This window comes from Podarcis bocagei, assembly GCF_964188305.1.
Source record: "Podarcis bocagei genome assembly, chromosome: 2".
Taxonomy (NCBI): domain Eukaryota; kingdom Metazoa; phylum Chordata; class Lepidosauria; order Squamata; family Lacertidae; genus Podarcis; species Podarcis bocagei.
Window position 1 is genome coordinate 88,606,560 of NC_138126.1, and position 12,253 is coordinate 88,618,812.

Here is a 12,253-nt window from a genome sequence, read left to right on the forward strand (position 1 = left end):
TAAGCAAAATATACATGCTTGTGGGAAGGATATGCATAATTAACGTTTGAATTACTTGGAGATACCAACTGTTGCTGGCTTTCTAAGATTGATAGGTGTCAGTGAGTTCAGCACTCCTGGCAACTTCCCTACTGCCCATGCATGGGGTAAGGAGGGCAAGCCAAATGCTTTCATTCTACTGCAGGAGACCTCAGAGCAGTTCACGGATCAGCTCAAAGTATTCTAGAGGCAGCTTTCAATTTGAAGGCCAAATACTGTAGATGACTGGTAGAAGCATGTCGAAGAGCCTTGATTTGGGTCAGAAGTATTAAATTCTGTTGCTTTTGAAAGTTCAAGGGAGAGTTGTTGGGTACAAGAAGTTAAACTGGGCTTGTGATGTGATGTTGAACTGCAGCCTGTTCTTTCTCTTGGTAGGTATTCTTATTACCACCATTGCTTCCAAAGGGGAGCTGCAGATGTGGCCAGAACTTCTGCCCCAGCTTTGCAACCTGCTCAACTCTGAGGACTACAATACATGTGAAGTGAGTTTAATTGCAATAGGTTAATAATTGATAACAGGCAACAAGATTGTGTAAGTAACTGTGCTAGAATTTACAGTCTTGGGAGTCTCATGTGGGAAAAGACTCTATAGAGTATGTGCTCTATATAAGAGTGTGTTCCAATTTTATTTTATTTTTAGCATGACTGGCTGTAGCACAGCAATCTTGTACCCCAACTTACTAATGTAATTTGCATCCCAATCCTATGCATGTCTACTCTGATGTAAGTCTTGTAGAATCACAGGTAAGGGAATGCTACTCTGTTGATTCTCCTGAATCTCTCAGCAGCTTTCAGTACTGTTGACCATGGTATCCTTCTGGACCATTTCTCAGGGTTAGGCTTAAGAGACAGTTTTACAGTGGTTCTCATCCTTTCTGGAGGTATAGTTCCAGAAGGTGGTCTTGGAGAACTTCTGCTGTACCCCATGGCTGTTGGTTTAAGGGTCCATTTTGTCCTACTTCTGTTTGACACCTACATGAAATTGTTGGGTGAGGTCATCTGGGGGTTTGGGCTACAGTGTCATCGGTATGCAAATTATGTCCAGTTCTACCTCTTATTTCCATCTTCTGATCCTAGGGAGGCTGTTGAAATTCTGAACTGGTGTTTGGAGGTGATTCTGGGGTGGCTGAGGGTGAACAAAGCTCAGGCTAAAACCAGATAAGACAGAGGTACCATAGGTAGGGTGGTTCTCCAGAAGGTGATTCACAACTGGTTCTTGATGGAGTTGCATTGCTGAGTGCACAGGTTGAGCACTGTCGTGGCCTTAGCCCTGGCTGGGAAAGCTCAGGTGGCAGTGGTGTCCAGGAATATGCTTTACCAGCTAGACTGGTATGCCAGCTTGCAGTCCTAGCTGGACAGACTGGGCCATGGCTGAGTTATTCATGCTCTAGTCATATCTGGCTTGGACTGCTGCAATATGTTCTTTGTGAAGATGTCCTTAAAGCCTATTCAGAAACTTCAGCTGGTCCAGAATGTGACTGACTGAGTTCTGCTAAGAGCTGGGCGATTGGCTCACAAAACACCATTACTGTACCAGTCTCAGTCAGTTTTATTGCACATAGCCAAAGGCTGCCGCAATGTACACAGAATTATTTGACAATTAAAAGAAAATATACTGAATTGGTAAAAAAACTTAAAACATTTATATTATTAAAACATTACGTACTCTAAACAGAGCTATAAAAGTACCCCAATGTACAAATAAAAACATTAAACAATAAAATTAATAAGCTAAAATCATCACATGGTCACTAATGTTAAAAACAATATCAATTAATACAGTGTGCAATTTATACACAGAGTTTGGTGACAAAGATAGAGCATAGCCTGAGGTAGATAGATAGGATCAAATAAATTCATCTCCTTTACAGTTAATGGCTACCTTGGCTATATAATTTGCTCTAATTTTCCTAGCAGCAGTTGCAAAAAGTGCTACCTGCCAGGTCATATACTTATCTGTGTCTGCAAGGAGATATAACATCATATCAAGGGGGTTCTGGCCAGGGGACCCTGTCATTATAGGTACCAAAAATCTTTTTCTTGCATCATTATATAACGGACAGTGCTTTATGTTGATTGCAACCATTAAACAGAAGTACAAAATATAAAGTAGTACAAAATTAGTATAGTAGAACAAATTATACGTTATTAAAACTGACAAGCTAAGAACTAACCATCTTTACAAATCTAAGAAATATTACATTCAGATATATTGCCAGCTGTTTAGTAATTGATTTATTAGACCATTTAAAGAAGATTCTTAAAAGGGTCCATAAGATCGACTAGGAAACTGTCTCTTAAGGAGCTAAATTATGCTTTCGATAACTCCTTGATAACATCTATAGTAGAAGAACCCATGATAGACTGTTTCCAAAGGACTGAACCTATCCTTCAAGGGACCATTGCCTAGGATCTTAAGAGGGTAAACAGTGCCAACAAAACTGTTCTTCTGTATTTTGATAGTTAGAAAGTTTAGATAAGGGGTTGTGATCGGTGTTCGAAATTCACCGGGTCTCAGGGACGTTTTGTACCTCGCTATTGGCCACTTGCATCCGAGTGAAGATGCCCAAGTGCCAGGATGGCACTTGATGTTTCCACCATCTGGAGGTGCATGTCTGGGGATCCTTGGATCTTGACTGTTTTCACACACTAGCAACACGTTCTGTAGAATTCTATTTGTTTTATTACATCTGCACAATCAGAATGAATTTCAGGAACTAAAAAGTGATATTGAAAAATACGACTTTGAAGCTGTCTGACCCCCCAAATGGCAACTAACCCTGGTTTAAGGAGCCATTTGACACCTAGCTTAAATATCTGAGTTTCTAACACTGGTTGTGATCTTTAAAACCTTAAATGGTTTGGATCCCATATATTTGAAAGTCTGCCTACACCTGTACCAACCTTCTCACTATTTGAGTTCAACAGTGGAGGCCCTTCTTGTTTGCCCCACACCAAGAATAATTACATTGGTTAGTATGAGGGAGCGACAGAGAGCACATTTTCCATTGTAGCCCCACAGCTTTGGATTTTTTTGCCAGTTGGGTTCCACCAGACTATTAACACTGTGCAGACCTTTTGGAAAGATCTGAAAACCTGCCCTTTTTCAGTGGCTTTTATTTGAAAGAGTTTTATTGAGTTTTGCCACTGTGTTGGCTGTTGGTTTTGTTGGTTACTGGTTTGTTTTAATATATAATTATATATTAGTATTTTTGTTAATGTTTCTATTGGAAGCCTCCTTCCAATAGAAGGAGTGTTTACTCTTTTTTGAGAGAGAGAGTTTACTCTTGAAGAAGGTATGTTAATATAGTAATACAATGAAATTGTGTGTGTGTGTGTGTGTGTAGGAGCATATCCTTAAAAGGTTAAATGTGAATTTTAAGACTGTTTTTTATTAAATAAAACTGTTTATTACTAGGTGGCTATTCACCTAGCCTGAATTTTCATATGACATAAGTGTTCTTGCTGTGCGCAATGGCATCCAAATAGCACTGCTACTCCACTGTTAGTGTCATGGACCAATTTTTCATTAACCAAGGAAGAACCCTGAATTAATCTGGGTGGATAAGGTAGGGTGTATGAAAAGGGAGCAATTTTGAGCTGTGTTCTAAGGGTGAGGTCAGAGATTATTAATCTAAAGCCATTTTCCTTTTCAACTTGAAATTGAAACTTGAAGTTCCCCACCCTGTTCCAGGAATATTCTAGCCCCCAGCCAAACCTGCCACCATCATTTTTTCTTCAGATAGGCTTTTTCTCTTTAAAAACAATCCTATTGCTACATCTCTTGTAGCATCCTTAGCTATTTAGGCAATTAGTTGGCATATATTAGACCGTTGCGTAGGAAGTCTGGCTGAGGGTAGGAGGACAACACGTTCTTTCAAATTGGCAGTCTGTCACTTAGATGGTTTTCCTTTGGCATAGACCTCAAAATGAATTTAGCTCATGCCAGAAGAGCAATTTGAGCATTGAAAGTCTAGCTATCATTGTTGGATTTAGATGCTCAGATGCACTTTGCCTGTTTCCTAACCTCACATATTTGGTGGCGACTATTTCTATGTTCTCTAGGGAGCTTTTGGTGCCTTACAGAAGATCTGTGAAGATTCTGCTGAGCTCCTGGACAGTGATGCTCTCAACCGCCCTCTTAATGTTATGATTCCAAAGTTCCTCCAGTTTTTCAAGCACTGCAGCCCCAAGATTAGGTATGTAGCTGCTATGCTACTTATTCTTGTTCTGTGTTCCAAAACTTGAGAAGGATGTGCTCTTGTTGAATATTGTACATGTGGTGGAGTTGCCCTCCTTATGCAGGCAGTAAAGAATGGTTTGACAGACTTGGCCAAATTGCAAAATTGTCATGTAAAGGAAGGTTTATTGTAAAGTGGCATCCTTTACTTTTGGAAGTGTGATTGTTACACTGATAGCTGTATACTGTATATAATGTATTTGTTATTGTAAATACATTTTATATTTGTATGCAGTCCTTATAGTAGTAATCACCTTCTTCTTCTTCTTCTTCTTCTTCTTCTTCTTCTTCTTCTTCTTCTTCTTTGGCGATCACTCGTAGCTGAGTAAGATGGTAATAATAAAACATAACTGACCAAAACCCCCACAAATCATTGACTAAGCAGCATAATGGCTTGGTTCAGACATGTGTCAAATAGGCCATGATTTATTAGACTTTGGGACCCAGTGCTTCTGCCCACATCCTCCTTCCTCTATTGCACCTTCTTTCTTTCTTGCATCAGAATATTTGCAGGGTTAATTAAACCACAGTTTCCAGTTATAACTGAATCTCTGCCTGTAAACCAAAATATGAAGGCTTAATCTGATGCTGGTTTCATGTCCTGATTTGTAATTGATTAAACTGCACTTTTCATGTTCAGATGTAATTGGAAACTGTCTTAATAAACCCTGAGAGTATTGAATTCCAGAGAGATGGGGAGGAAGCATGTGGGCACAAGGCTCATTCTTGGCCAGATAGATAGATAAATCTGTCTTAACCAATCCTATGTCTCCAGTAATTCAGTTCCAATTAGAGATGGAAATGTAAAAGGCAATAAAATGTTGCCTATTCTGCCAACCCATTATTTGAGGTCTGTGGGAAAAACCCTGTTGCTGGTCCCACCAGTGAATCTGGCCAATGGAATGGCGACTTGTGAAAGGACCTTTTTCATAGCAGTGCACCAATTGTGTAACTACCTCTATGGACAAGTGCATCTGTCCCATGCATTGTTGGCATTTAAATGCAGACTAAAGTTATATATATTGCTCAGGTCCTTGGCACATGAATGCCTATTGCAATCTCTGTTGCTGGCTTCTGCATTTGATTTTTAATGAGGTGTTGTATATGTTGTTTTAAGTCAGAAATTAAAATTGACATAAATGTTGATTTTTGGCTTGTTTACACTGCAAAACTGTTCCTTGGAAAAAACTGCAATTAAGCTAACAGAATGCATTGATGTTCACTTATTGGAAGTAAGTAGTAATTGCTTGGTCAAGTGGTTTCAGCTGTCTTTACTGTCTCTTTAGGTCCCATGCCATTGCATGTGTTAACCAGTTCATCATGGAAAGGGCCCAAGCCTTGATGGATAACATAGACACCTTCATTGAGGTGAGATGGATTTCTCTTGTCCAGTTGTGGTTATTGAAAGCTGAAGCATCACAGTCCATGATTGACTATTTATTATTAGGCACAAAGTTCTGGGACTTGATACCTGTAAGGGATGCTCTTGATGTTAGCTGGTCTATCAAGAAATTCTTGAATGTTTGTCACTGACCTCTGTGCATTTATAGATCCTGCATAATGTTCTAGGGTATACACAAGTTCACCCATTGCCCTTGCCAGACCCCTTTGGCCTCATTGTTGCCCTATGCAAACAAAGTGATTTACTGAAAGTGCTCCCCTGTAGCTGCATAGTGGCAGAGAAAGTTAACAGGAGCAGTTGAGCAGTTTTTCAGAGAAATGTATCCATAATTTGTTGATCTACCTCCTTGAGGAAACACCTAATATGGTCCTAGAAATTCCTGAATTCCCCAGATCACCGTTTGTGTTAGCCTAGCACAATGACTTTGAATCTTCTCAACTGTTTGTTCATTTTTATTTTTTTAAGGCCAGTTTTTCCTCTCAGTCCTCATAATATCTGCATTTTGCCTCCTTTTGTAAATGTAGGGAGTGCCAGATCTTAAAGCTTTTGTCCAGTTCTTAATAAGATCTTTTTTTAAAAGGGAAGATAGGGATTTTTAACACTTTCATCCTAAGCTTTCTCTGTCTCAGTGACTTCTTTCTACTGCAGTAACATATCCATGGCCAGAGGCAGCCTTAGGAAATACAGGCTCCAGTACAGAGAGAAAGGTATTTGGTTCTTAACACCAACATACTCCTTCGCTTCAGGCCTAGTCAAACATAGTATGGCCCTAGCTATGCTTCCTGAGACCAATGTTTCTGTTGTATTGTGCTACCTCTGCACTTGCAAATGTGCAGGCAGTGTCTGTAAAAGTCTCAAAATGTTTATAGGCTAGAACACATAGTTGGTGCTCTCTATTTTGTATGCTTTTCGGTTGTGTTCCTCTTATATACACCAATTGTCTACTGTGTGTCATTTTGTTACCACACCTCCACTTGCCAAAAATACTAAGCTTGCAGAGAACTTAAGAGTTCACATGCAAAATAAGCACATTAGTGTATTTATTGGCACAAGAGCCCCGAGCATAATGCTTCTCTGCTGTCTGGCCAAGTTGCAGCAAGTCTAGAAGAACCATCTCTGTGTTGGAAGGCACAGGTTTGGGCCAGTTGAAGGGGATGGTGTTTGATTCTTAGCCAAATTCTTTTGAATGTGTGAATGTTAACTCTGCCTGCTCTTGGCAGCACCTGTTTGCTCTGGCAGTAGATGAAGATCCTGAGGTTCGAAAGAATGTTTGCCGAGCATTGGTGATGCTGCTAGAGGTGCGGATTGATCGACTGATCCCTCACATGCATAGTATCATCCAGGTAAGTCCTTTTTTTCTACGGAGCAAGTCCTCTTAAAATGCTGCCTTGCCTTTGTTTGTTTCAGCCACTAGGACTCTAAATGATATATCTAGAAGTGCCACCAAGTCTGCCTGAAGGTGATGGAAGCTGATTTGGGATTTCATGTTTAACATTCCATGTTAGTGGATCAATACTGTGACTGAGTAGGCATAATTATGCCACTTGTTCGGTGGCGGGTTTACTTCATTGATTGATGCCGCTGACCTGGCATGTCACAGCAAAATGCTGCTGTATTTTGATGGTAAACGTCATCATTCTATGAGACAGATGCAGCAAAGGCAGTAGCTGTCTCTGAGCCAAAGTTATATGTTGGTCCTCTTGTTTCCTTCCAGTACATGTTGCAGAGGACCCAGGATAGTGATGAGAATGTGGCGCTGGAAGCGTGTGAATTCTGGTTGACCCTGGCTGAACAACCCATCTGCAAGGAGGTGCTCTCTTCACACCTGGTGCAGTGAGTAGCTTTGCCTCCGCAGTACTAGCATTCTAAGTTGCATGTTATGAAGCCCAGTTTTACTTTGCTTCCTGGTTGACTTAAGTCATGGTTAGGGGCTGCCACCCCTGCTTGCTCCATTCACCAACCCTTTTGTTGATCCTCCACCAATCCAATTCCTCCTTCCTTTACACCTGACCAGTCTCCATCCCTTTAGAACTCACCCATCCCCTGAGCCACACCCCCTTTTAAGGGAAGGGGAGGTGCTTTAGCAAACTATTCTGAAGCACCTTCCCCACTTCGTTAAATAGCTCGCCTGGGCCACCTGCCACCCATGCTGCTTGCCTGCTTGATGTTCTTTCGCCATGCTGGCTGCCATGCAAAATGCAGCATGACAGCAGCATTACATTTTTATGTATATTGTACCTTTGTACGTGTATAGTGTACATTTTTATGTACAGTAGGGCAGTGAGACTCCTGGATATCTTAGACTTACTAGATTTGAAGGGGCTTGGGCATCTGCATGTCCATTCTCCCTGCACATAGTATTATTGCATGTTTCTTCGGCTGTAGCTTTGTGCAAAAACAAATTAAGGCAAAAGCTGGCATGTTGCTCAGCTTAGCTTTATCTTTACTTTCATATTTTAAGCATATATGCTTATAGTCTATCTAGTGAATCTAGTACAGGGCTCTTCCAAGTTAGAGGTGTGGAGCCCTTCAACATTGCTTCAATTCTGTTTTTTCTGCAGTTCATCATTACTGCAAAGTTGGGGAGAATTGCCAGATACGTGCAGTATGACTGAGCGTTCGGAGCTGGGACAGAAAGGGATTTTTAAAATGGAAGAGTTAAAGGGAAAGGTGGCTGCTATGGAGTTGCTGTGCATTCTTGTTGCATGCCCAGAGTACCTGTTTCTCTTTCCAACTTGGCAGCAGAGAATAGCATTTTGTGCTAGCCACAACCTTGTGAGCGTGGGATTGCATGGATTATATAAATTACTGTTGGGCTTTTCTGTCTGGCAGTAGTGGCACTTACACTAAGCAGTGTGTAAACGCTTGCTTGCTGCAAGGAAATCTGCATTGTAGGGGGCATTATCTGAACAGTCAGTAGTTACTGAAATGCCCCCCCCCCCATGTGCACAAAGACATTACTGCTCCTATTTGGCAATGATTAACTTCAGCACCTACTGTGGTCTATGTCATTCTTGCCCCAGGACCCAGTTGGTGAATCACTTTTTCTACTCCTTCTCCTTAACAGATTGATTCCAATTTTGGTGAATGGAATGAAGTATTCTGAAATTGACATCATATTGTTAAAGGTATTTGTTTCCAACTTAGGATTTAATACAATATGTATTTCCACCTTCTTCTGGGTTTTACATTCCTCAGTCGCAACTTGTTTACTGAGCATAACAAATGAAAAGGATTCTGTGTTGTAACGTCTAGAATCTCATTCATCCTTACCCCACTCTTGCTGCTGACCATCCTTACATGCACAGTGCATGGCAGTATGGTTGGCAAATCTTCCGCAACAATGAAACTTGCCCTTTCAGTTCTGATAGTTGAGGAGCCTCATTCCATAAGGCTGTAAATTATTCCTTGTCCTATTCCTAAAATTGAGCATACCGAGTGACTGGCGATCCCCTTCTTATATAGTTGGCATTTTAAATGTACTAGTTCTGTTCTACTGAAGCTGGGTCTGTGGTGCTGGGAGATTTCACTGGAACTCCTGCAAGTTCCATCATGAGCCGCACCTATATGCTGACTGAATAACCATGTCTTTATAAGAAAAGTTCTTCCTAAGATTACAGACTAGGGTTATGGGCTTGATCAGCTGAGTTAAAACACTTTTTCTGCGTTTCTTGGCTGCAAACCCCCCCCCCCCCGGTGACTTTAACTATGTTTTGCCCCATTTAGTATAAGTCTAACTTTTCAAGTGAAATTCATACATGCTTGCACCCTCCCAAGTCAGTGGCCAAGCATATGCATTCTTGGAAATGATGCATAACCTTCAGCCTGACAACTGTGATGGGTTGTTGTATTCGTCCTGTCTGATCCATGGATGCATGATGTGAAGAGTCCCAAGAGGACTGGAGGGTTACCATTCTTTGCCAGGGTTTATTTTGGCATTAAGTAACTATCCCACCAAGAACAAGAAATATTGTACTGTTTTGCAAGAGCTCATTTCCCTGGCAGACGAGACTCAGTATTAAATGGGCTTCCATGTGCTCCCCCTACTCAATTTCAGGGTGATGTGGAAGAGGATGAAGCCATCCCTGACAGTGAGCAGGATATCAAGCCTCGTTTTCACAAATCACGCACGGTTACCCTGCAACATGAGGAGGAACGGCTACAGGATGATGAAGATGGAGAGGATGAGGATGACGACGATGACACGCTATCTGACTGGAATCTGAGTGAGTAGGGGAAGAGTTGTGCAGTGCTTTTGAGATGGGAAAGTGCCAACTATGAGGGTGCCAGGAGCTAGTAGAATGGAGCACTGGGCACATAACTGACTTGATACCATTCCTTTTCATTTGGGATGGTATGGGGCAAATGCCTCTGAATACCAATTGCTGGGAATCACAGGTGGGCAAAATGTTGTGCTTATGTCCTGCTTGTAGACTGTCCTCAAGCATCTGGTTGGCCACTGTGAGAACAGGCTGTTGGACAAGATGGGCCATTGGCCTGATTCTTTAGACTTTTATGTGGGAAGAAGATACACACCCAAGGAGCTTATTCAATGGTCCAATTTTATTTCTTGTTAAAAAGATAGTTCTTGTTTAATAGAGTTGCTGGAATTGCACAGCTTGGGGTTTTCTTACCCCTAAAAGATACTTTCTGCCTTGCATGTTTATCCTAAAGCAAGTGCTTTTTTCCTGCTTGTCTCTTCCCTAAAAGACTCTTTGTTCCCACAGAGCTTACTCTGTGCAATGCATAGGGAGTCACTTTATGCTGGAGAGTGCAATCAAATAGCAGCCAAGGCTCCACACACCAGATTTGTCAGTCACCTCTGCCTTATGACCATCTGAGGCATAAGGAGGAATGAAATCCAGCTGGGAGCTCCTGGGTGGAGCCAGTTGTGCCCCAAAGCAGTGAGGCTCATATTCAGCCCCAAACATAAACAGCGCAAGTTCAGGAATGCAAAGGAACAATAAGGCACAAATTGGGAGACCTTATGGGCCTAATTTGGCTCATGGACCAGAGCTTTCCCACTGGTGCTCTGTGCAGATTCTACCACATAGCCCCATGTCTCCTACAGGAAAATGCTCTGCTGCCGCCCTCGATGTCTTGGCCAATGTCTTCAGAGATGAGCTCCTCCCACACCTGCTCCCGCTGCTCAAGGGGCTACTCTTCCACCCCGAGTGGGTCATCAAGGAGTCCGGAATCCTCGTTCTAGGGGCCATTGCTGAAGGTGAGTTCTATAATTGTATCACTTAAACTAGGGGTTTGCATTTGCAAAAAGGGGAAGGCATTGGCAGCAGCTTCATGTGAACAAGTTGGCAGCCCTCTGATATGCCTAAAAAGTATGCTGAACGTATTTTCTTGCATTTCTAGGCTGCATGCAGGGCATGGTTCCCTACCTCCCTGAATTGATTCCCCACTTGATCCAATGTCTCTCTGACAAGAAGGCCCTAGTGCGCTCCATTGCCTGCTGGACCCTGAGCCGTTATGCCCACTGGGTTGTGAGCCAACCCCCAGACATGTATCTCAAGCCTCTGATGACAGAGCTGCTCAAGCGGATTCTTGACAGCAACAAGAGAGTACAGGAGGCTGCTTGCAGGTAACCCGTTCATGGCATCACTTCACTTGATGCACATTTGAACAAGTGTGTTTATCAAAACAGTGTAAGCTCAAAGGGCCTGAATATACTTCTTTTCTGATGGTTCCTTGCAATCTATAGCCATTTCTGTTTGAATGTAGAAGTGTTTCCCAGGATGCCTTCGCAGAGTCTTGGTCCGTTATGGTTAAGCATTTGAGTTGGGCAAAACCAAACACAGAAGCTATGACTATCTAGATCAGGTATAATGTGCAAAAATTAAAGAGTACCTTAAAATTGATACACATCTTGAGGCCTTGTTCCTAACTTAGAACCAGACTAGATTCTAGAGTATCTCTGAGCCACAGATCTACTCTTCTTATATTCATCGTTTCTCTTGCACCCTTCAGATTTTCTCTGGATGTGATGAAGAACTTGAAATTTGAGCACTGCTGTGATAGTTCATATATTCGTACTGTCTGACCCAGAGAAATTCCCTTATACTTCAGATCAAAGAGTGGCATAGGCTTATAGTTGATTCTTGTGCAGTGAAACTGATCTCTTAAGTGCCCAGGATAGAAATTATCCAGGCATCTGTGGATTTCAATCTTTCCAGCTTCTGGTGCTGCTTTCACTTTGGTCATGCCCACCACTTTTTTTCTTCTTGTAACCTTAATTTTAGTGCATTTGCCACCCTTGAAGAAGAGGCCTGCACAGAGCTGGTCCCATACCTCAGCTTCATTCTGGATACTTTGGTTTTTGCATTTGGGAAATACCAGCACAAGAACCTGCTGATCCTGTATGATGCGATTGGCACCTTGGCTGATTCTGTTGGGCACCACCTCAACCAGCCGGTATGTGCATTCTTCTTTTTGGCATTAACAGTGGAAACTGCTAGCATTTGATCACCATGGCTGGTTGTGTCCTCTTACCTCTTCTCATTGGGGTGAAATACTGTCAGCATAAACTAATTATTGAATGCAGGTCAGTCCAAATACGTGAA

General features: G+C 42.0%; 1 protein-coding gene across 2 annotated transcripts in view; it reads left to right on the forward strand.

Moving 5' to 3' along the window:
• The window catches only part of TNPO2 (transportin 2), a 31,821-nt gene that overhangs the window by 4,761 nt on the left and 14,807 nt on the right, over window positions 1-12,253 (forward strand). For both annotated transcript variants that reach the window (XM_081180293.1, XM_081180294.1), the window contains exons 5-14: window positions 415-521; window positions 4,105-4,238; window positions 5,566-5,647; window positions 6,902-7,024; window positions 7,396-7,514; window positions 8,749-8,809; window positions 9,739-9,907; window positions 10,753-10,905; window positions 11,049-11,274; window positions 11,933-12,104. In XM_081180293.1, the coding sequence (XP_081036419.1) occupies window positions 415-521; window positions 4,105-4,238; window positions 5,566-5,647; window positions 6,902-7,024; window positions 7,396-7,514; window positions 8,749-8,809; window positions 9,739-9,907; window positions 10,753-10,905; window positions 11,049-11,274; window positions 11,933-12,104 (1,346 nt within the window). The remainder of the gene's footprint in view (window positions 1-414; window positions 522-4,104; window positions 4,239-5,565; window positions 5,648-6,901; window positions 7,025-7,395; window positions 7,515-8,748; window positions 8,810-9,738; window positions 9,908-10,752; window positions 10,906-11,048; window positions 11,275-11,932; window positions 12,105-12,253) is intronic.